Raw genomic sequence first — 22,468 nt, forward strand, 5'->3', positions numbered from 1 at the left:
CTGTTTTTCGGAAACAGAAAAAATATCTTTCTCCACAGGCAGATACAATAGATGGCTGATGTCCCCAATTATAGTCTCTCTGAAGTGACATTCACTATTGCACAGCAAAGTTCAGCCAGTACGCCATTCGCCCTTGCCTATATTTGTCAAAATCATGAGTGTGTCTAAATAAAAAATGTTCAGCCTTTTTACCTTGTACAGTATGTATAACTAACCACTGAATAAACAATCGGGTTCTGTTGGGAACATTAATGCTGTGTGGTACCAGACGAACACCATAAAATAGGCTTCACCAGTTTGTGTCGTTGAAGAAAAAGTATGTGGAAAACACTTCAAGTGGCAAATTAGAATTTAATTTAAAATAAGCATTACATAATGTTCGCCATACATTTATTCAGCAGAGTAGGCAGCAACATCTGAGGATTCCAAAATATATACATGTGATCATACTTTTACATTTGGGTGGAAATTGTTTGCATCAAATGATCTTTAGTGTTTGCTATAATTTACTGTACTTTGGGTCACTACAAGTTTGGTTTCTTCATATGAAGAGATGAAGACACTGTACTGTAGATTGTTATTCACAGAGAATGATAATTGACTGTCAAAACTTTCCTTCGAGGAAAGCCCACACACACATTCTGTCAACCCTCACAGGTGTTTTCACTTTATCGAGCTGATTAGACCTTCCTGATTGACACAGCCCGCGCAAGTGTACTGAGGTCTCATCAACCAGATGATTGAGAACATCTGTGCAACTCGCACAGCCTTTAAAATAATCATAGAAAAGTACTGCAGCTGCAGGCTAAAACAAACCATAAAATGCAAATCAGAACCATAACTTGACCTAGGCAACCTACACTATCGATATGGTTGAACTTTCATTATTTATGTTATTTGTGATACAACAGGAAAATGTATTCAAAAAAGGATCGTCCTTGATGTCCTCCACGCAATCTCTCTTAGTTATACAGTGAAAAACAATTTGTCCAGCCAAATAAACACACCTCCTAGTTTTTACAGTATAAACAAAATCTTCCCCTAATTAATTGGAATGCGTTTTATAATGGAGTGTAATATACTGGTCCCAATGACAACATTTACGATGCATGTGTATATTATTTCATGAATTTGAAAGGTAATCAACTATTAATTTTAATTAATTATAATTAAAAAAAACAAGAGTAAAAAGATTTTACATTTTTGTATAAAAAAAAGAAATAGCGCTGCACTGCAATAAGCTGAATGCAGTTTAGCTACTTTGTGCTATGGCTAAAGGTTGACTTTAGACATGGACTTGAATCTTGGTTGATTACTGCAAAACCTTTAGGGCTTTTCATATCCAACCTGAATAAGGAAAGCACCAGCAACAATGTGAAGGTTAATCCCCTCTTAACTGCCTACACAGCATCTTGCTGCTTCATTGCACTAAAAGGCATTGTCTGTATTGCATTTTCCAACAGTCGCAGCTGCTGGAGCCAACATGGTTTCAGCTGCGCACACCAGCACTCCTTCTGACAGTCAGTTGAGGACAAAAAACCTTTAAGCTTTCCAGTCAAAGTAAATCATACCTAAATCTGACACAAAGAAGCTCAATTAAAGCTGATTAAAACAATAAAGCTACCAGCGCTAGTTTTCTTTTCACAGTGGATTGTGTGTGGTCTGGAGGACTGCAGTATCTTAAAAATATGATGAAGTCAAAGAAAAAGACAGACATTCTTAACAACTCCCCTCATGCGTGGGGGTGAGATAAGGGGGATTGATTGAGGGATAGGATGCTGCTTCATCCTTAGTCCAGGCTGATGACGTTATGGCAGAGGTGGTGGTGGAGGAGAGGGAGAAGTAGAAAAAGCTAGCTCTCAGTTTTTGACAGAGCCCCAGATGATGAGTCCAATAATAACAGCAAGTACGGCCAACACTATCACCAGAATGCATATCTTCTTCCTGGAGCTCCGCTGTAGAGTGGGGGAGAAAAAAAGAGCAGAATGGTTTTTATTGTGATTAATGAGTGCAAGATATAATCAGAATTTTGGAATGGTTGGTTTTACTCAGGCTAACTGATTGTTCGAAGTGACTCACAGCCACCGCACTAATCAGATCACGACTCAGTTTTTTCTTCCTTTATTTATATCTACACATGTCTATGTTTATTTCATTTTTACCTAAGCAAACTGACAACGAAGCTTGGTTACACAAGGGAGTACCGTATATGTGCAGGAAGTGGAGGAGTCATACACACAAACTGCTATGCTCCAGAGAGACTATAGGTTTTTTTCTTTGGTCCAACAGTTACAAGCTATTTTCTCTAACATCTGAACATTTGAATAGCCTGGTGAGACCAGCCTGATCTCACATTTCTTTCTCTCCCACAGTTCAGTCTGGACTTTCTCCAATCTCTGAGGGCAGGAGGCCGGTCAAAAAGTTACTGTGCCAATCAGTCACGCATTCTGACCTAACTTTCTCCCTTACTTAGAGGCAGCCCTTGATTGGGCTTCACATTTGTCAATCCATGTTGACATCAACAACTACATGAACAAACCAGGAGCTGAAAGTGGAGAGGGCCAGGTCTGACCGGAGGCTAGATCGATGACTACGTTAACCAATTAGGGACTGCCTTCCTCTAATGGATACAGGCCCTGATTGGCCCCGCCATTTTTTGACCAGGCTCCTCTCCGAGGAGGTTGGAGAAAATACCAGACTGATCTGCAGAACGAATGTGAAGCTTGTGAGATCAGGCTGGTCTTACCATGTTAACATTTGAATGCATCTCCTCATTACTTAACACACACAGACGGTATATCTGTATTGTCTCTCCTATATTCATCTTCCCCCACTGTTACCTGGTAGTCTGCAGCACGTGCCAGCTGCTGTGTGGCACTCTGGACATTCACATCTGCGTGTTCCACGTTGGCTTCTATGCTGTCTGCAGGAAGCAAAGGAGACACACACATTCTACATGCATCAGGCGGGGAAGAGGGGGAGCACGTGCGGCACAAATCTACACACTGTCTTCACTTAAACAAGGTCATATACTTCTTGTACGTTTGCTATTACACTGTCATTCTGTTTATTCATATTGTCATTTGACTTTTTTTTGTGTAGATATTCCTTATTTGGATGGTGTAACACCACCTTCATAAATGCCAGTTAAATAAGAATCACAGCAAGGAGACAGTTAAGTTAGGTTAGCTTTGCTTAGTGTAAAGACTAGAAAGAGCCAGCCTGACTATGTCCAAAGTTGTTTCCCAGCTCCTCCAAAGCTAATTATGAATCACGTTATACTGTATGCGGCTTCAAATTTAGCGTACAGACTTGAGAGTGGTCTTGATCTTCCTATCAAAGAAAGAGTAAAGGCATACTTCCTAAAACTTCATTAATATGCAGATCTATGGAGCAAAGGTCTACGTGGTCTATCAAAGCATAAAAATATCTTGAAAAAAAAAAAGATGGACCACCTGCTCTGTAAAGAGGAACTTGTGGTGTAAGCTTGAAAGTTTTTTTTTTTTTTTTTTTTGAGCAAATGTGGTTAGGATGAAAGTGAGTGTTCACCCAGTCCACATCCCTGTTGTCATAGAGTAGACGACTCAGTTGTAAACTGCTACATTCTCAGAGGAATGGACCAGTAATGCACGACCCGGTGACAAGAGCTCACCTATCATGTCTCCCTGCTCGTGGACCATCATCCCCAGGTCCTTGAAGATGTCATTGATATCTGTGATGTCTGACTGAAGCACACGACACGAAGGAGAGAGTGTTTTAAGTTACGTCCCAGTGAACACGTATAGGCACAGACTGATGAGGTAATGTATAATAGTAGTGCCTGTGCTTGCATCGCCACTAGATTCTTGTCTGTACCTCCAGCTGCCTGATGGACGACTCTCTCTCCTGGATCAGCCTCAGGTCTTCTTCAGTGATGGCCTCGGCCTGAGCCTGCAACTGGGAGTCACTGCAGGGAAATATATAGATGAAATTATAATGACAGTTATAAAGGTAAAATAAAGCATTATTTTCTACTAGTGTTGGTATTTGTAGAATATTTATTAAAAGTGGACCTACCTTTGGAAAGGAGACGCATTTCCGAAGCTGTCTTCAGGCTGTCCTCCCTGTTAAAGCATATTAAGAGTGTGAGAGCCATTGACCCTTTCTCTTTCTTTCTTTCTTTGTATTGTTATGCCTAATTCGACCACCTGGTGGCAGCCCACGTAACCGGATGCAAGGCTACTAATCAGGCGCACACACACTATGCAGGTAGCCTAGTTCTACCAGACCATCGTACTTAATTTCATTTGTACAGAAGGTCTGGAATCGCTCACTTGACAAACGTTAACTCACTTGAAGGCGGGTGTCTGTTGAAGTTTAAAACTATTGGATCTGCCCAGTGCCACTCTGGATCTGCCAACCAACCATGTCATGTGCCGGCTTCTGAGCCACTCCTTCTGTTCGTTGATTGGACCGACAGAAATCTGTCCGGAGAAAACCTAAGAATATACCGTACACCCAGACTGACTACTGAAGGGAAATGAAAATTGAGCGGAAGTAGTAGGCGGGCGGTGCCAGGCTACTATGCAGGTGCTTGCATGCCGGAAGGCAAATAGTTTTCCACCGTGCTATGGAGCTCAGATTAACAGAGAATAGTTTGTTGTATGTACAAGTCGCACCTTTATTTGGGTTAATGAATAAAAGTAAGCGTTTTAACTCTGAGGAACGAGAGGACATTCAAAAGTTTCAACTGTTAACTGTAGGCTATACGCACGCGTCAGAACACCAAAACGACATGCAACCTAGTGGCTAATGGTAAGCCACTACAAAGAGGCTTATAAACATACTGTGCGTGTGTGCTTTCAAATATATCAATATACTGCAGAGGATGTTCTTTACTGTGCTTATGGGTATAGCAATGAAACAGAGTACAGGGTTTTCAAAAAGCTGCAGTGCCCATCATCGTTAATAGTTCATTAAATATGATTTGATGACGTATCATAAGAAGAACTCATCATACGACAAAAACATATGCGTGATGACGTAGAGCAAATAAAACCAGCAGCTTTAAGTTTCCCCAGCCAAGAATTTTCCTTGCCAACCATTCTGAGCAGTAAGGAACTGTTCCTGCTTATCAAGCAGGAACACATGATACTTTTCTGTGCAGTGAGATAAGCAGTGAGGAAACAGAATTGCCAAGCAAGCACGGACGACTCCCAAGGCAATGTGTGTCTTAAACAGTTAGAATAAAAGCAATTGTCTGTGGGCACAGTAAAAGTGTTCTCTTGTAACATCTCTTGTAAAACGTATTGCAATGTATTTCAGTTGCTTTTTGCTTACCGGAAAGTGTCAGTGTTTCCCCCAGCGCTTTATAGCTAAGGCGGCCGCCTTAGCAACGCCAGCCCCCCGCCTTGACTACTGACCGACCCCCGACCCCCCAAAAAGAAAATAATATATATATATATTTTTTTAATGGCTGCACAATTACTGTACTAGCAAGCGCGATGTGTGCCTGTGCATTGTCATAACTGCGCGAAAGGCCGCGATTAGCGGTAAATAAATATGCACATGTGTTTCCAAGCGTTTCTCTATCTTTCAGCTGCTCTGTTTCTGCGGCTTTGCGCGCGCGATTGTACCGCGCGCGATTGTACCGCGCGCGATTGTACCGCGCGCGATTGTACCGCGCGCGACTACAGCATGTACGCGGGAGAGTTAAACGAGCAGAAGCAAACCGACATTTAACCGGTGGCGATAATAAACGCAGTGCGGTTCTATGGGGATATTTAGCTGAAAAGAAAGAAGTGCTCTGCAAAGCTAGATCAGTTTAAGACTACACATCACCGTGGCAACACAACCTATCTATCAGCTCAGACAGCGCAGAGAAAAGTTTGATGAATGCATGAGAGTGATGGCCCAGCCCAGTTTCAGTAATGCCTCATTTCCACCGAGTAGAGCGGGTCGGATCGGAGCGGTTCGGTCCGGGTAGTTTGGCTTTTCATTTGTAAAAAGTTGGGTAGGGTACGGTTTAAGCGCACCTAACCGCTCTGAGCCGCTCCAGATCTCAGTACTCCTCCGTAGGGGTACTAGCCGCCTGAAAGCGGACCGAAAATGCGGAGCTACACGCTGCCGTCATTTGATTGGTTGGTCGAAAGAATCATTTCCGCCATGTGTATTCATCTCGGCAAGAGTGAAGAGAGTCTGTGTTTTGGTGAAAATGTGAGCACAGCACTGTTTATTGTTTGGTGTTTTTCCTCGTCATTAATAATCAGTTGGTTTAGTTACGTGTCCCACTGCTACGTAGCTGCCGCAGCCAGCACTGTTTGCTCACTGAGTTGCACCGAGCCGTCTCTGTGTGTTTACGCCATAGCCTAGATAGTTTTAGGCTAAATACACGCTCACAACACGGGGGGAATAAATAAAGAAGCGGCTGGTTTGACCAAGAAAAAACGAGAGACCGCTGGCTTGACCACAGTTGGTCGAAATAATCATTTCCGCCGTGTGTAGTCACCTCGGCTAGAGTGAAGAGAGTCTTGTTTTGGCGAAAATGTGAGCGCGGCACTGTTTATTGTGTGGTGTTTTTCCTCGTCATTAAAATAATCAGTTGGCTACACTGTGTCCCACTGCTACGATGTCACGTAGCCAGCGCTGTTTGCTCACTGTCTATCAGTTGCACCGAGCAGTCTCTGTGCTCACAACAACACGGGGGGAATAAATAAAGAAGCGGCTGGTTTGACCAAGCAAAAACGAGAGACTGCTTGCTTGACCACAGTTGTTCCACAACCCTATAGTTTGACCCATATTCTGGCGGCGGATATCGCAGTCCAGCCTAAACCCCGCCCTACCAGTAAGGGTAGGGTCATAAACCCCGCCCTACCAGTAAAGGTAGGGTCCGCGGTACTGGAAACAACACCGAGATTCTAAAAAAGTGAGCTGTCCCGCTCTGAGCCGCTCCGATCCGACCCGCTCTACTCGGTGAAAATGAGGCATAAGTTTACAGAAGTGCCACAATGTTACTGTCTTTGACCTTTGGAGAAATGTATTTAATCATTTTAAAGGTGCAGTGTGTAATATGACATCATCAAGAAAGTTCTACAAAGTTATAGAATGCAACACTCCCTGGGTAACCCCACCCCTTTCGAATAATAACAGAAGCTACAGTGGCCTTCAAGGACAAGAACAATTCTAAATTTTAAACAATGCACCTGATGACATTCCAACTATGACACTTTCAAGATGGCGGCACTAGGCCTTGGTCCAAAATATGCAGAAATATGAGAGAAATATATGAGACCCTTTCTAAGGGAAAAAATAATAATTAAAAAAAAATCAGCTATTATGCACTAAATTAAATGTACTTATGGATATTATAATTACTTTCTACAAAAGGAAATAAAACCCAAAATTCTACACACTGCAGTTTTAAGGGGAAAACACATTGTATTTATTATTTCAACTATTGAGTTATTTTTCAAACAGCATGCTAGTGTAGGCCAACAAGATATATTTTCTGAATTTTCAATGCTGCTTAATTTTTATGTTTTAAATTGGGAAATACATGTTCCAAAACGACCAATAACCTCTCTATTTAAAAATAAATCAAGCAAGTAGGCTAAAAATAACCATTAATGAATTATAGGCTATCGCATCACAATAGGCCCATTGTCCACAATAATCACACAACAGCCACTCATCAAAAAATTAACTTTAAAAAGTTGAATTTGCACTTTGATGTGCATACACATGTTAAGTGTATGGTCCATTATTTGTATTGGAGTGTGCCTGCATAGTATTGCACCAAAACAGTAGAAGTTTTCTTTAATTGTGTTTTGTACTGTCTGCATGTTTGCACAAAATTTGTACCTGCACATAGCAAACAAAATTGCAGAACTGTAAGGTCAGTGTCTGTTTTTGTATTCAAATAAGCAGTTGTTTATTTCTTTACTGTGCATTGGCATCTTTGAGCAAAATACCCCCAAATTTTGACAGTGACCACCTTCACTAAGACATTTTCTGGGGGAAACACTGAGTGTATTTCCTTATATTATTGACATGTCTACGGTTAGGGTTAGCTCTGGATAAGCTATGGAGTTGGTTGGCTGCAGTGAGTGACGTTTAGGGCTGTCAAAAAAATCGATATGGTGATATATCGCAATTCTTAGTTTTGCGATATCAGTATCGATTTTTAGTTATAAAATCGATTTTTTGATTATTATTATTATTATTTATTTTTAATTTTTTTGCTTTTCAAGGCTTTATTGACAGTGCAGAGAGACAGATATGAAATGGGTCAAAGAGGGAATGAAATGCAGAGAACAACCACGGGTCAGATTCAAACCCATGTTTTCATTTTCAGTGTGTCCTGTACAGTTAGTACAAGAGTGAATTGCATTTGTTATTTTGATGTTATAGCAGCTGCAGCAGTGTTTGATCATTTGCCAAAACCAAAAAAAAATAAAAGGAAGAAAAATAGTAAAGGAAGTTGTGAATGAAATAGTTTTGAATTCATTTGTCTGTGCAATTATCAATATATTGTGCTGTTATGTTTGACAAGGCAACTTGTTTATGGAATATCGCAATATATCGTGATATATCAAGATACCCAATATTTTGTGATGTATCGTGCCCAGTGTTTCGTGATGTATCGTGCCCAGTGTATCGTGATACGTATCGTATCACTTAGTCCTTGACGATACTAGTCCTAGTGACGTTGCTGCATCATCTCACAAATATAAGTCAGAAACAAAAGTACTAAATATGCCAACCTGGAGGTGTATGGTTTGTTTATGAGAGGGTCAGAGCGACAGCATGATCATGTTGTTCTGAATCATGTGATATTAATTATAAGTTGGCGGCCACTGTCACTTCTTGTCTGTGCCTGAGGAAAACCTTGAAGTTGCTACTTACGCTCCCACTTTTGTATTATTTACTCGTCATAGTCCAATTCACTGGTCTACAGCCTGACCTTGTGATATTGCAGTCATGGCAGGTTCACTCACCGACACCCTGGAGCTGGCTCTGACTCTGGCTACGAACTCTCTCTCTTTGTCGGCCGCCTGCCGCTGGATCTTCTGGAAGCTGTTCAGAGCGGCGGAGAAGTCGTTCAACAAACGCTCTTTCTGTATTTTTCTCTGTCGCTAAAAGACATGTAGAATTAAACAGAATGTTAACAGAAGGGTGGGGGAGCGGGGGGTCATCACACAACTTTGGGTAATAGATGACGGGGAGAGAGTTAAGAGTCCGGTATACCTGATCAGGGCCAACAGGAAGTGCACCAAATGCCTTGATCAGTCTGTCTGTGTCCTTCGCTAGCTGGTTGCCCTGCTGCTGTTTCTGTTGCCTGGTGAGCAAAGAAAGACACAGTTGTTTTATTTTTATTTTGTGAAAGTAGAAAATCACTGTCCACACTTTAGGAAACAAATAGATCGCTGGGAGGAGAGGTGGAAGAGAGTCAGATATCATGGAACCCTTTATCTTCAGATGGATAAACAATTGATTAGTCTGAAAGCACAAAAAAACTCCACACATAGGCATTTCAATGCCTTAAAAAAAAAAAAAAAAACGTTGAACTATTTCTCCACATGCATAGGTGTTTAATACAACAGACCAATTATGCAAACCCAGCCAAGCCCACCATAACTCACAGTGTGCTTCGCAGCTGGCTGCTGTCCTGCTCTGTTCCCAGCAGAGAAACCGCCCTCTGCAGCTCAGAGGCTGGCGAAGAAGAGAGACATTTTTGTTTATCTGTACTTAAGTATCTCCACGTGTGCACCATGATTAAATAAACACATCACATTCAAGTGGCTGAAATCTGAATGTTGCAGCCGATGATGATTTATTTATTTTTCTGTGAGTGTGAGTTAGTGTGGTGTATGGAGTGTGTGTATTACTCAGCAGGGTCAGCTTCTGGATGTTAGAGCTGATGTCTTGAACCAAAGCACTAGGCTCCTGTTGGGTCCCAGCCTGATAGGCCATGATGGAGAGCTGTGAGAAAACACACAGCAACACAGTCAGTCACTTCATTCATTCATGTCTCAGACAGAGACAGAGAGCTGGGATAAACAAACATATATGGTTAGTTTTGTTTTATTGGTTACTTTTGTAAGTTTTGGTTTTCTATTTGTGGTTATAGAAACTTATAATGCCACTAGGTTAATAAAACAACTATTTCAGTATCTCGTTATACAAGATATGTACCATGTTAAAATGTGATACCATCATGTTATAACAAGATATGTATCACGTTATAAGGAATAATATCAAATTCTACCAGCACAGTTTCTATCACGTCTATAAATGATGAATCTCGTTCTAACATAGTAAGCCTGTATCACTTTATAGACATCAATTAGTATACTGAGCTTTTTTTAAATGTCCCCAGGGGCATCAAAACGCTACCATAGAAATGTGAAATTATGATTCCCTTTTTTCCTGCTTTTGTTTAAGAGATAATAAAGATCAAAAAAGTATTACAAATTATGTGATCTGATCATTCGTTGTTATTTTAGGACCCGTAGCTGACTGCACATGAGACACCTCCCACTGAATCCATTTTTACCACCACATAATGTGATTGAGAATGCATAAAACCTCGTTAACAGCAGAACCGTTGGCATACTTGAAATACCAGTAGCTATAATTCAAAGTGGTTTAATGAGTGAATTATTTCATGTCAAATAATGGAACTAAAAAGTAACAAATAAAAAATTTAATTAGTTAGAATAATGTTACAGATAAAGTCTTCAAGAAAAAAAAAGCCTCGCGTGTTAGGCTAACGGTTGGGGCACGGAGTGTTTACTAAAGGCCAGTCATGCATACTTCCTGTGGCCTACTGTTTGAGTGAGGAGGACTGAAACCTTGAACAGTATGCTATGTCAAATCTGCCAAGAACTCTCAAACGGAGGACATTCAGCCCAATTAGCCTATCTGTATAAATATTTTTTTTTACTTCAACGAAGAGATGCTACATTAAATTAACCCCTTTAATTCAAGATTTGAACCCACCCTGTCTGCCCGTGTATGTGTGTGTATCTTCTGGTCACTTCAGTAGCCGCCCGGTGTAGTAGGCCAGCTGCCAGCAAAGAAAAAATGAGGAAATCACACAAGCTTTCCAATGACAAGACGAGGAGCGCACACATGACCACTATTAACTGACGAGCCGCATATTATTATCAGGGTTTAAGTTGTTTTCAATGTCAACTTTACGTGAACGGTTGACTTCAGGTAGACACCCTACGTGCAGTCAGTAGCGTAGCCTACAATCAAAGTCGCAGCACAACTGGAAGATTTCTCTCACTCTCGTTTTAAAGAGAACACAACATTATATGAATGGCATTATATAGTACAACATAACACAACGCCGCGAGATATGTTAGACCTATTTATCGCGCTATTGCTTCAGGGCTGTCCATACTTTCTAAGATATCTTCAGGAGAGTTGTGTAAATTTACCTTTTCTTGTGACTCGCAGCAGCAGCGGCTGTATTTCCTGACTCTGCGCCACTCCCCCGTCACATGATGTCTTGAGCGCTGAAGGCAAAACGCATCTGCACAAATGAATATTGTTTTACAAATGAAGGGTTGTAATTGCTCAACTTTTTAATATGAGCACAATAAGTCTAATTACTAGGCTATGTGGCTTTACCATTAATAGAAAGTGTGTATTGCTATGTAGGCAGGATGGATGAAGAAACATGGAAGATGTGTACTTTCTGCCTTCCTCTTTAGGTAGTTCTCTTTAGGAAAAACTTGAGTTAAAATGAATATCATTGAGCTAACTATCTGTTAAAGAGACAAGCTACTCAAGAGCGGTATGCAACTGACCACACAAATAAGTAGGCTACAATATGCTGATGTATAGAACTACTTGAGTGTTTCCATTAGCCTATCATGCTTATGCCACTAACTACATTTATGAAGGATTTAATTTTTTTTTGCTTTTTAGTCCATTACACTTATAGATGGCTGCTCTTAGTAGTTGCATCTAAAATGTTATATTGAAAGATAAAAAAAAAAAATATGATGCATTCTTAGATTAAAACAGTGCATTGGAAGTAAATAATAGAAATTAAACTAGACAACACATTTGAAATGCTGCTCACATATACACTGTGTGCACAATTATTAGGCGAGTAAGTGGTTGCGTTCCGAATCGCATACTTTCTACTATATAGTATGTAGAAAAAAGATTTAGGATGTCCTGATTCTTGTGGCCAGATTTAGGATGGTTAGAAGTACCCGGATGTCCTACTTCATGCGGCCAAGATTGATAGGTTGCGTTACGAATGGCATACTCTTTCTTTTTTCTATTCTACATACTACATCCGACGATAAAAATAATCTAGTTAGGATGCAGTAGGCATACTATTGGGACATACTTTACTCTCTTATTTCATCATAACATTGCGCCTTGATCTTGCCTCTTGCTTTTATATCCGTCGCATCCCCGTTTGTTTTCATATGGAAGCTTCGTCGATGTGACGTCACTTCACGTGCGCACTGGATTGTGGGTCAGAATCGCCCAAATAGGATGCACTTTTCAACACTAACAATCTTGGCCGCATGAAGTAGGACATCCGGGTACTTCTAACCATCCTAAATCTGGCCACAAGAATCGGGACATCCTAATTATTTTTTCTACATACTATATAGTAGAAAGTATGCGATTCGGAACGCAACCTTAGTGTTGAAAAGTGCATCCTATTTGGGCGATTCTGACCCACAATCCAGTGCGCACGTGAAGTGACGTCACATCGACGAAGCTTCCATATGAAAACAAACGGGGATGCGACGGATATAAAAGCAAGAGGCAAGATCAAGGCACAATGTTATGATGAAATAAGAGAGTAAAGTATGTCCCAATAGTATGCCTACTGCATCCTAACTAGATTCTTTTTATAGTCGGATGTAGTATGTAGAATAGAAAAAAGAAAGAGTATGCCATTCGGAACGCAACCAGTGAGTAAGTAAGTGAGGATTTGTTCTTGTTCTTCTTTTCGGTTATTGGCGGGTTGCAACCATAACTTTTTTGGTGCATACCGCCACCAACTGTACCGGAGTGTAACAACCGCATTTATGTCATATAAAATATAATATATATATAATTAATAAATAAATAAATAATCAGATAACTAGATACTTGTATAGGAGGAAACAAGAAAAAAAGGGGGGGGGGGCGGGGTTAGGCTATATAAATACTAAATTCTTTTAAATAGATTCAAGATCAAGATTCAAGATTCAAGATTGTTTTATTGTCATATGCACAACAATTACAGAGTAGTCGCTGGCAATGAAATTCTTAAGTCTTGGGCTCCTCCAACAGTGCAATAAAGAAGTGCATAAGTATAAAAGAAACACAAGTGTGAAGCTGAGACTTAAATAATAAAAAAGCAAAAACAATGATAATAGTAATAATAATAATAATAATAATAATTAAGTGTATAGAGAGGAACACAAGAATAGCAGAGACCTAAATACAAAACTAAATAAATGTAAACAGACGTGTTTATCCAGATGTCGACTGGTATAAACTGGCAAGTTATAAACTGGCATGTTATAAAGTGGCGAGTTATAAAGTGGCATGTTAGAAAGTGTCATTGCTAAGTAGCTAAGTGTCGAGCTAAGTAGCTCAGGAGTTCAACAGTCTTATTGCCTGTGGGATGAAACTGTCCCTGAGTCTGGTGGTGCGAGACCGGATGCTGCGGTGGCGTCTACCAGACGGGAGCAGCTGAAACAGTTTGTTGCTGGGGTGATGAGGGTCTTTAATAATCCGGTTAGTCTTCTTCCTGCAGCGCTGAGTGTAGAGGTCCTCCATGGATGGCAGCTCCGTCCTGGTAATGTGCTGGGCAGCTTTCACCACCCTCTGTAATGTCTTACGGTTGAGGGCGGAGCAACTGCCATACCAGGCGGTGATGCAGCCAGTCAGGATACTCTCTATGGTGCACCTGTAGAAGTTGCAGAGTATCCTGGAGTCCATGTTGAACCTCCGCAGCCTGCGGAGGAAGAAGAGCCGCTGTCTTGCCGTCTTTGTGATGGCGCCGGTGTGGTGAGTCCAGGTCAGGTCCTCGCAGATGTGTACCCCGAGGAACTTGAAGCTGCTGACTCTCTCTACTGCCGTCCCGTTGATGGTAGTCTGGCATGACCACTTCCGCCAGCGTCTATTCGCTTGCGTCGAAAAGCTACGCAGCCCCCGGTTGCTGGCTTTCCCCTATTGTGATCCCCCTCAAATTCGGAAACAATTCGCTCAGTCAACCCGTGTGCTTATGTGCAGCGCTCTCTCTCTCTCACACACACACACACACACACACACACACACACACACACACACACACACACACACACACACACAGGGTGTGAGAAGTCACATTACTGTAGACAGATATAAAGTGTGGCGATACTTCGGGATAATAATATTGGCGGCGGCGGTCCGGGATGCATCCTAGCTTAGCCTAGCTGTCCAACTTCATTGTACAACTACCCCCGGGCAGAAATACCCTCATAAACTCTGGAAAATGAAGCGTGGGGGTTTGAATTGAGCACCGGACCTTATAACCAGCTAGATTAAGATCCGCCGTTCCCTTTCTTTGGTTAATTAGGGACTATGCAGCGGTGTTTTAGCGACGGGGAAAGATTCCAACGGCTTCCACTATCACCTAGCAACTCTTACGGCTACTTGCTGCAGTTGGTGTAGCGCTCACAACGTCAAAACCCTGTTCTGCCTGTAAACAGACGGACTACGGCTATGACTACAGCGATAGGAGGTGGTGACATAAGTTCTCGAATGCTAAAAATTCTACTCGACCGCCGTAGCCGTCCTCTCAACCGCCGATGATAATGTTACCAGAGATAACACTACGTGGGTGGCTAGTTAACTCCGGTTAAGTTATCCCGTGAGCTCCTCGGGGGCTAAAGTGTATGGTGTCTTGACATGCTGGTTAGAAAGCAACACACTATGTATATTCCTTTTGTCTTTAATAGTTTTTGTGTGGCGTTTGCGGGTTTAGCCATTTCTCTGACAGTCTCTGGACGTAAAGACGTTCCATCAAAATAAGTCCCCCCCCGGCACTATTTTGCAGGACACCGCTGCTGCTTCCCGGGGTTAGCCCCGCCCTAGATGATTGTGATTGGTTTAAACAAATACAAACAGGCTAGCCCAGTTTCCCCGGTTTCCCCACCCGAATAGACGGCTCTAAACAGAGTGCTTCCAGACCCTACTACTTGCTGTAGTTTGGTCTGGCTTTGCGAGACTACGTTGATGGTGATGGGGGCGTGCCCGGCTCCCTGCTGCTTCCTGTAGTCCACAATCAGCTCCTGTGTCCTTTAAATATTCGATCACTGCTTTCTGTGCAAGTGTTACACCCTCCCCTGCTGTTCCCAGTATGCCACCCAGACTCCACACTCTTCCTACTTTCTGCACCCTACCAGCCAACCTCATTCTCTCCCCCAAGTACCGCTCACACTCCATCAACACATGCTTCACATTTTACCACATTCACATCGATCCGTACCACTTTTCCCAATTAAAGATAGAGTTTTATTTAGTCCTGTATGCCCTATTCTCATTCTCGTGAGTATTGTTTCCTCCCTTCTATTTTTCCTTTTAACACCATGTGCATTCATACGGTGGCGCTGAGCATTCACCAAATAAAAAAAAGTTTCACAGCTAATGTAGCCGTTAGCACACTCAGGATCTCGTAATTACGAGATAAGGATCTCGTAATTCATCTCATTGTCTTACATCCTAAGGAGATCAACACTCTATTATTAGGCAGCTTCTAAGATATTGGGGTGTGACCACAGAACCATCAAATGTTTTGTTGCAAATAGCCAACAAGGTCGCAAGAAACGTATTGAGAAAAAAAGACGCAAATTAACTGCCAAAGATTTGAGAAGAATCAAACGTGAAGCTACCAGGAACCCATTATCCTCCAGTGCTGCCATATTCCAGAACTGCAACCTACCTGGAGTGCTCAGAAGTACAAGGTGCATGTTCAGTGCTTAGAGACATGGCCAAGGTAAGGAAGGCTGAAACCCGACCACCAATTGTCATGATCCTGCCTGGGCCTCTTTGCCTCTGTTTTGTTGTTTGCCCTTTGCCCATATGCTTGTCTGGTGTAATTGCAGGGCTGGAGTCAGGTGTGTTGGAGTCAGGTGAAGCACTCACAGCTGCCAGTAATCACCAATCAACCGCTCTTCATATACCCAGCCCGACCTTCCAGAACGTAGTCTCAAGCTATATCCCAATGACGCGGTCTATGAAGGCCGATTCGAAGGCCGAACGAGCGTTGTTAAACGAGACGGTCTCCGCAGGTCTCCGTTTACGAGCATTTCCGGTTTGCGTAACAAGCCGTTACCTTGCGTGATGACTCGTTGCTCCTGTGCTGCCTAGCAACCCTGATTGCTACCAACGGAGACAGCCTTGTCAACGGAGGAAAAAAGAAAAAGAAGTTGCCTACCAGACGAAAAGGAAAAAAAAGTACACGAAAAAAAGAAAGGAAGATAAAAGTTAAGAAGATGGAGCAACACGTTGCTGTTTTGTTTTGTTATATTTTATTTTATTTTATGCCATCTCTGAAAAAAACGCAATGAATCTTGGGATATGTTGGGCCACGAAGGATCCATCTGTTGCAGCCTTCAAAACCGTGAAACGAAGGCTGCATTTCTCGGCCGCATATGAAGGAGCCTTGCAAATGGAACAAGCCTTTGCGGGCCGCTATGACGCAATCGGTCTTCAAATGCAGCCTTCGTAGGCTGTAACCCCTGAATTGAGATTCACCTTCAGCTTCCCACAGTCAGTTGCTCACTCTAGTTACCTACCAGTTTGCATCTCCGTTTGCATTTTTGCCTCGTGCTCATTCTTGTTTTTTTCTGCCACAGCTCTCCCGGCCTGACTCCACCACCGGCTCCAACCTGCACCAGCAAGCACTTCCTCCCGGACCCCTCTGCCCGCCTGCTCTCGCTCAATCCCCTGGACTTCCCGTTGCTCTCACGCAAGGTGGAGGTGAGGTACTTGTATGGGCTGGTATTATTAAAGATAAGCTAGTTGGACCTTTTCGGGTTGAAGATGGCCTCAAAATCAACTCCCAAACCTACTGCCAGACACTTTCTTCAAGCAGTGGTACAGGAAATAGTTCGCATCTTTCAAGAAGACCATGATTTTTGACATGCATCGAAGTACTCAACTGCATGGCAAGCCAGTAAAGGCCTTAAGGATGAAAAAATAATGACATGGCCCCCTTCCTCACCTTACCTAAACCCCATTGAGAACCTGTGGGCCCTGCTTAAACGGGATATTTACAGTGAAGGAAATCAGTACACCTCTCGGAACAGTGTTTGGGAGGCTGTGGTTGCTGCTGCAAAAAAAGTTGATCGTCAACAGATCAAGAAACTGACAGACTCCATGAATGGAAGGCTTGTGACCGTTATTGAAAAGAAGGGTGGCTATGTTGGTCACTGATTTCTTTTGTTGACATGTCAGACATTTTTATTTGTAAATTTTTAGTTTTATTATTCTCACTTTAACAGATGAAAATAAACAAGTGAGATGGGAATTTTTTTTGTTTTTTCATTTAGTTGCATAATAATTCTGCACACTAATAGTTGCTTAATAATTGTGCACATATATATTTTCTCTTGAGAAAGACAACCTCACTTTTACTTTCTGAAACATTCAGGTTTAGGTTCATTAATATTTTGGATTGACCGAGAGCACTGTAGTTGTTCAATAATAAAATGAATCCTCAAAAATACAACTTGCCTAATTGTGCACACAGTGTAAATGCATCACCGCCATGTGTATTTAAACATTAAAACACAACTTAACATATGTGGTTCTTACAGAACACACAGAGATGTGTTGAACATGAGCTCTCCAATAAGTGCAATTTGTACAGTACATAAGTTAACTGAGGTAATGTAGTCCTGTGGAGTCTGGACAAGGTGTTCCGAAAGGTTAACCATACAACTACTGCAACAAACTTAGTTCCTGCTTATCTAATCTTTCACCCTCATGGGTTCGGTCATGGGCCCAAATCTTTTAAACATGCTAAAATAAGCCAAACACAATTATGGGGTCAACCGATGTGTAGGTCTATGTTCACTCAGAATAATTGACCTTTTGTTTTGCAACTTGAGCATGCATGTGCTGATAAAAGTCACATGGAACATACGTATGTGTTTGAGTAAGTACTCATCGTACCCAGAGTTTTTTTTTTTTGGGCCCTTCACTGAACGCAAATGGTACATGGGGGTTACTTAACAGTTATTTGCTGATTTTCTTCAGATATGGATTTACCAAGGTTTAGATATAGCTCTTTATTTGGATCCCCATTAGCTTCCACAATGTGGTCGTTAATTTTCCTGGTGGTCCACACAGAAAGCAACAGCAATTAAGACAAACGATAATAATAAAATTGCACAATATCAGTTAAATCACAAAACAAAGCAAACAAACAGCAATAAACGACAAAATCAGCCAAATAAATTATCAGTGAATAAATGAAACCAAGTCAAACAAACAATAGTAACTGATAGTAATCTAAAAGCCCCCTTACTAAAGATCTAAATGGTATTCATCAATTTGTTTTTAAGTACATTTTTAAAAGAAAGTCTGCTTTTGGTGTGTATTATGGGGAGCTTATTCCAAGCAGAAGAAGCCCTATGGAGAACAATTCTAATCATTCAATTTGATTCCAGGCAAATGTGTCTTCCACAGATAGCCATGATAACTTTTTATGCATGACATACACATTAGCACGGAAAGAACCACGCATAATTAATCCAGCTCCTCTGTTCTGTGCAATTTGAATTTTTTCAGATGTTTCTCAGAAGCACTTCACACAATAACAGGGCAGTACTCAAGGTGCGATAAAACAACTGACCGACCATCTTGACCGATTGTGTTATATGGAGGTTTAATTGAATCAATCAGTTGAAAATCTGGTCAAATGATGACCAATCACTTTTCATCTACAATTTTATTTATGTTTCATCTATTTTTCTTAAGACAGAAAACAATGTAAAAGGGATCTTGCATTATGTTACATGGATCATTGGGAATAGCATTAGAGTCTCATAGCTTTGCTCACCACGTTTGAATATAAATCAGAGCATTCAAATTGAAGTGTTTGTTGGTTGGTTCTGATGGGTAACCTATGTCAGTGATCGAATCAGAGTTAAAGTTTGTTCCCTGAGTTGACTGATTTCTCATTTGCGATACAATCGATACAACTATCTCTCTTTGAGTCTGTCTGTGTGTGGGGTTTGTGTGTATGACAGGGATGCTTTCGGTTGCTGAGTATTTGGCAATTGTGTACCTACACTATCTTATCTGTCAGTGAGGGTCCACTGAACCAAAGGTCACATGGGCCAACATGAACTGTACTACATGTCTCTGTGTGCCAAAACATTATATATAGAGAGAGTATATAAGCCTTGTACTCATTTGACAAGTTTCAGTTCAAAGTAGACACTCTCGACTCCATCTCTCTCTTGCAGTCCGGGCTCCTCACAGTCATGATGCGTCTTGCTGCCCTCAGCCTCCTCCTGGCATGTGCAGTGTCTCTCAGCAGTGCTGGTGTAGTCATAGAGAATGGCATGCCCGTTATGTGGGCACATACGGCCGGCCAAGCATCTGACCTGCCAATACAGAACGGCGCCCTGTTTCCCGATCCTTGGAATTTCCTTCACCGCATGAGTCTTGAGCGGCTGATTATAGCTGCTACAGACCCGTTCCTGGGATGCATGGGGACAAATGCCACAGACAATCCTTTTTGGGGACTGACCCTGCAGCTTGGATGGATGCTGACTTCAGGTAAGAAACATTCCCTAGGAAACAGTTACTTTGTTTCTCCTTCAAAATGACTGTTTAAGAGCAGTTTCCAGCTCTAGATATTAACATCTAATTCCCAAAAGTGACTTCTAACCCAGTAAAATCTGCAACTCATTGCAGATCCACACTGTGTGAACAACTGATGGCGTTATGTACAATGTGTTGTTTCTGCAGGGCGTTTTATTGACCCAACCGGTGCTACAAACTGCGGCCTGCAAACAGGAGATCCTATGTGTATTTCTACTCAGAGTTGGTGGGGCTGTAAGTATGACACACACACACACACACACACACACACACACACACACACACACACACACACACACACACACACACACACACACACACACTTATAGAAAAAAAACATTAAAACATAGAATCAAAACAATTTTTTTCCTCCTCCAGGTGTGAACTACTTTACCTCGGCACTGCCCTTCCTGTCTGCCGCACAGCAAGGTTTCATGGGAGACGGAGTTCAGGTAGGCCTGCTGTTTTCTTTATGTCCTCACACAAAACTGATGTTTGCTAATCATTATGGTTTTTATTATAATGATGATGACTTCAATTATGAATCATATTAACAGGTCCAGATGCAGGTGCCTGAAGGTGTAATGGACTATTGCACCACATATGCCGACTGTGTGACTCAATACCCTGATGCCATGTCAAAGTGGGACGCCTTTTTCCAGGTACATGAATTACAAACACACACAAACAAATTCAAGTGCTATGACTGATTTTTACATAGCAATGCAATAGTGGACACTTTTTCACATATTAACACTTTTGTACAAACACACACACACGTACACATACACATACACACACACACACACACACACACACACACACACACACACACACACACACACACACACACACACACACACACACACACACACACACACACACACACACACACACACACACACACACACACACATGAAAATGAAACACTACAGGAGATTTTCCAAATCAATATGTCGCCTGAGCCATCCCATACACTTTGTGGAGGTGGGGATACTAGATTGCTCGAATGAAATGCTCTTTGTGTGTTGAAAGGCTGTCAAGGCTGCTGCTGACTCTCCTCTCCCCGACAATGAGAAGAAAGACGCCATCCTCGGTCTCTATTGGGAAGCCCAAATGTCTTCAACTTATTCCTCTGCAGCATGCAGCGCCAGGTAATATCTATCTATCTATCTATCTATCTATCTATCTATCTATCTATCTATCTATCTATCTATCTATCTATCTATCTATCTATCTATCTATCTATCTATCTATCTATCTATCTATCTATCTATCTATCTATCTATCTATCTATCTATCTATCGACCAACCGATTTATCTATCTATCAGCTATAGCTTACCATTTATAAAGTTGTTCTTCTCATCTAACTCTCTGCAACAAAGTTAAAAAGCGTATTTCCCCCAAACTTGCACTATTCCTTTGACGGCTCTCATCACTGCCTCACTCTCCTGTCCTCTCTGCCGACCTTTAGGAAGACCCACTACTCCTCTGAAGAGATGAAATTTGCAAGCAATTGGCTGAACTTAGCGGAGTACGTTGCGGCGGCACACTTCCACACCAATTTGGAAAATTCTGTGATGTTTCTTTCCCCTCTCCCAGGTCGAGTTTTACAGGTACGCAACTGCAACTCTATTTACTGTATCCATCCATTTCTTGACCTCAAGAAAAATGTTCACAACCTGTGCATTTATATCATGTGTATATTTCTACGATCTGTCATATCTACATGTCTAGGCCGGCGACGTTGCACCTAATATTGCAGATCTCACTGCAGAGGAAAACCACACCCTGTCTACCTTCTCCTGGATGAACAGCATCAACAATCTACTGGGTAGGGCAGACACACACACTCACACACAATCACACACAACTATCATAATGGCTTTGTTTTTTAGTTGAGCGAGCTATCACAATCATGTCATCTACCAGGTGGGTCGTTGGTGCGTCTTTGGAGAAGTGCCATGTGTTCAGTGACCACAAGAGAGAAAGGCAGAGAGATGATGGGGCAGCTCCTGGTGAATCCCAGCTTCGCAACCAGCTCGTTCCTGTCTATCGTCAGTGGAATGGCCTCAAGCTGCTGAGACACACTCACACATCGAGAGAGAGAGAGAGAGAGCGAGAGAGAGAGAGAGAGAGAGAGAGAGAGAGAGAGAGAGAGAGAGAGAGAGAGAGAGAGAGAGACAGGGAGACTCCATTTACATAGTCACGTCTACTCAGAAAGTTTAAGACAGATGCTCAATATTATAATTCTTTACATTAAAATAAAGCATATTACTTCTGTATTACTTATAGGAATGGTTCACGAAAATGAGACACTTTCAATTCAAATAGTCTCCAATGACATTTTCTTTATAGTAGCAAGATTAAGTTGACTTTATTTGGTGTGAGGAGATCAACAGACGGATCCAGATTCCAATTTAATGCGGGTAATTCTCTCTTTATGTCTTTGCTATTGTCACTCTGTTGTAAAATAAGCGTTTCCCAATAAACTGTAATTTTCTTGTCATTATAATCTATTTTTTATTTTTTTTAATTTAAGTTTATTTTTTGGCATTTTCAAGCTTTATTTGATAGTACAGAGTTGAAATGGGGAGACAGAGAGAGAGGGGGGATGACCTGCAGTAAAAGTCGACT

The 22,468-nt window shown here is 41.7% G+C and overlaps 2 protein-coding genes across 3 annotated transcripts; one reads left to right on the forward strand and one right to left on the reverse strand.

Moving 5' to 3' along the window:
• Positions 1–342: 342 nt before the first annotated feature.
• stx7l (syntaxin 7-like) lies at positions 343–11,464 on the reverse strand. Of its 2 annotated transcripts, XM_080047906.1 has the most exons (11): positions 11,427–11,464; positions 10,981–11,047; positions 9,867–9,960; positions 9,621–9,690; positions 9,226–9,316; positions 8,976–9,113; positions 4,057–4,103; positions 3,856–3,946; positions 3,653–3,725; positions 2,841–2,923; positions 343–1,955 (listed from the first exon to the last, which is right to left on the reverse strand). In XM_080047906.1, the coding sequence occupies exons 3-11, from the start codon at positions 9,949–9,951 to the stop codon at positions 1,860–1,862; spliced, it is 774 nt and encodes a 257-aa protein (XP_079904032.1). In that variant the 5' UTR covers positions 9,952–9,960; positions 10,981–11,047; positions 11,427–11,464; the 3' UTR covers positions 343–1,859. The 2 variants fall into 2 exon arrangements, with proteins under 2 accessions (XP_079904032.1, XP_079904031.1); XM_080047905.1 differs by lacking the exon at positions 10,981–11,047 and having other exon boundaries at positions 11,427–11,458.
• An 8,023-nt stretch (positions 11,465–19,487) lies between these two features.
• Positions 19,488–21,915, forward strand: LOC307266300 (protein LEG1 homolog; the record flags this gene model as incomplete). Its single annotated transcript, XM_080048280.1, has 8 exons — positions 19,488–19,785; positions 19,978–20,064; positions 20,209–20,282; positions 20,388–20,492; positions 20,866–20,984; positions 21,306–21,447; positions 21,569–21,665; positions 21,764–21,915. 8 exons carry the CDS (start codon positions 19,488–19,490, stop codon positions 21,913–21,915), a joined length of 1,074 nt encoding a protein of 357 aa, XP_079904406.1.
• Positions 21,916–22,468: the final 553 nt, after the last annotated feature.

Source organism: Ammodytes marinus (genome assembly GCF_949987685.1).
Source record: "Ammodytes marinus genome assembly, chromosome: 19".
Lineage (NCBI taxonomy): Eukaryota > Metazoa > Chordata > Actinopteri > Uranoscopiformes > Ammodytidae > Ammodytes > Ammodytes marinus.

Bases quoted from the DNA above. Each gene is read 5' to 3' on its own strand.
- stx7l (XM_080047906.1), bottom strand. From the start codon at position 9,951: ATGGCCTATCAGGCTGGGACCCAACAGGAGCCTAGTGCTTTGGTTCAA. The intron at 9,114-9,225 runs GTATACCGGACT...CATGTCTTTTAG, and splicing joins TTCCTGTTGGCCCTGATCAG to CGACAGAGAAAAATACAGAA. The intron at 4,104-8,975 runs GTGAGTGAACCT...ATGCTTTAACAG, and splicing joins GAGCCAGCTCCAGGGTGTCG to GGAGGACAGCCTGAAGACAG.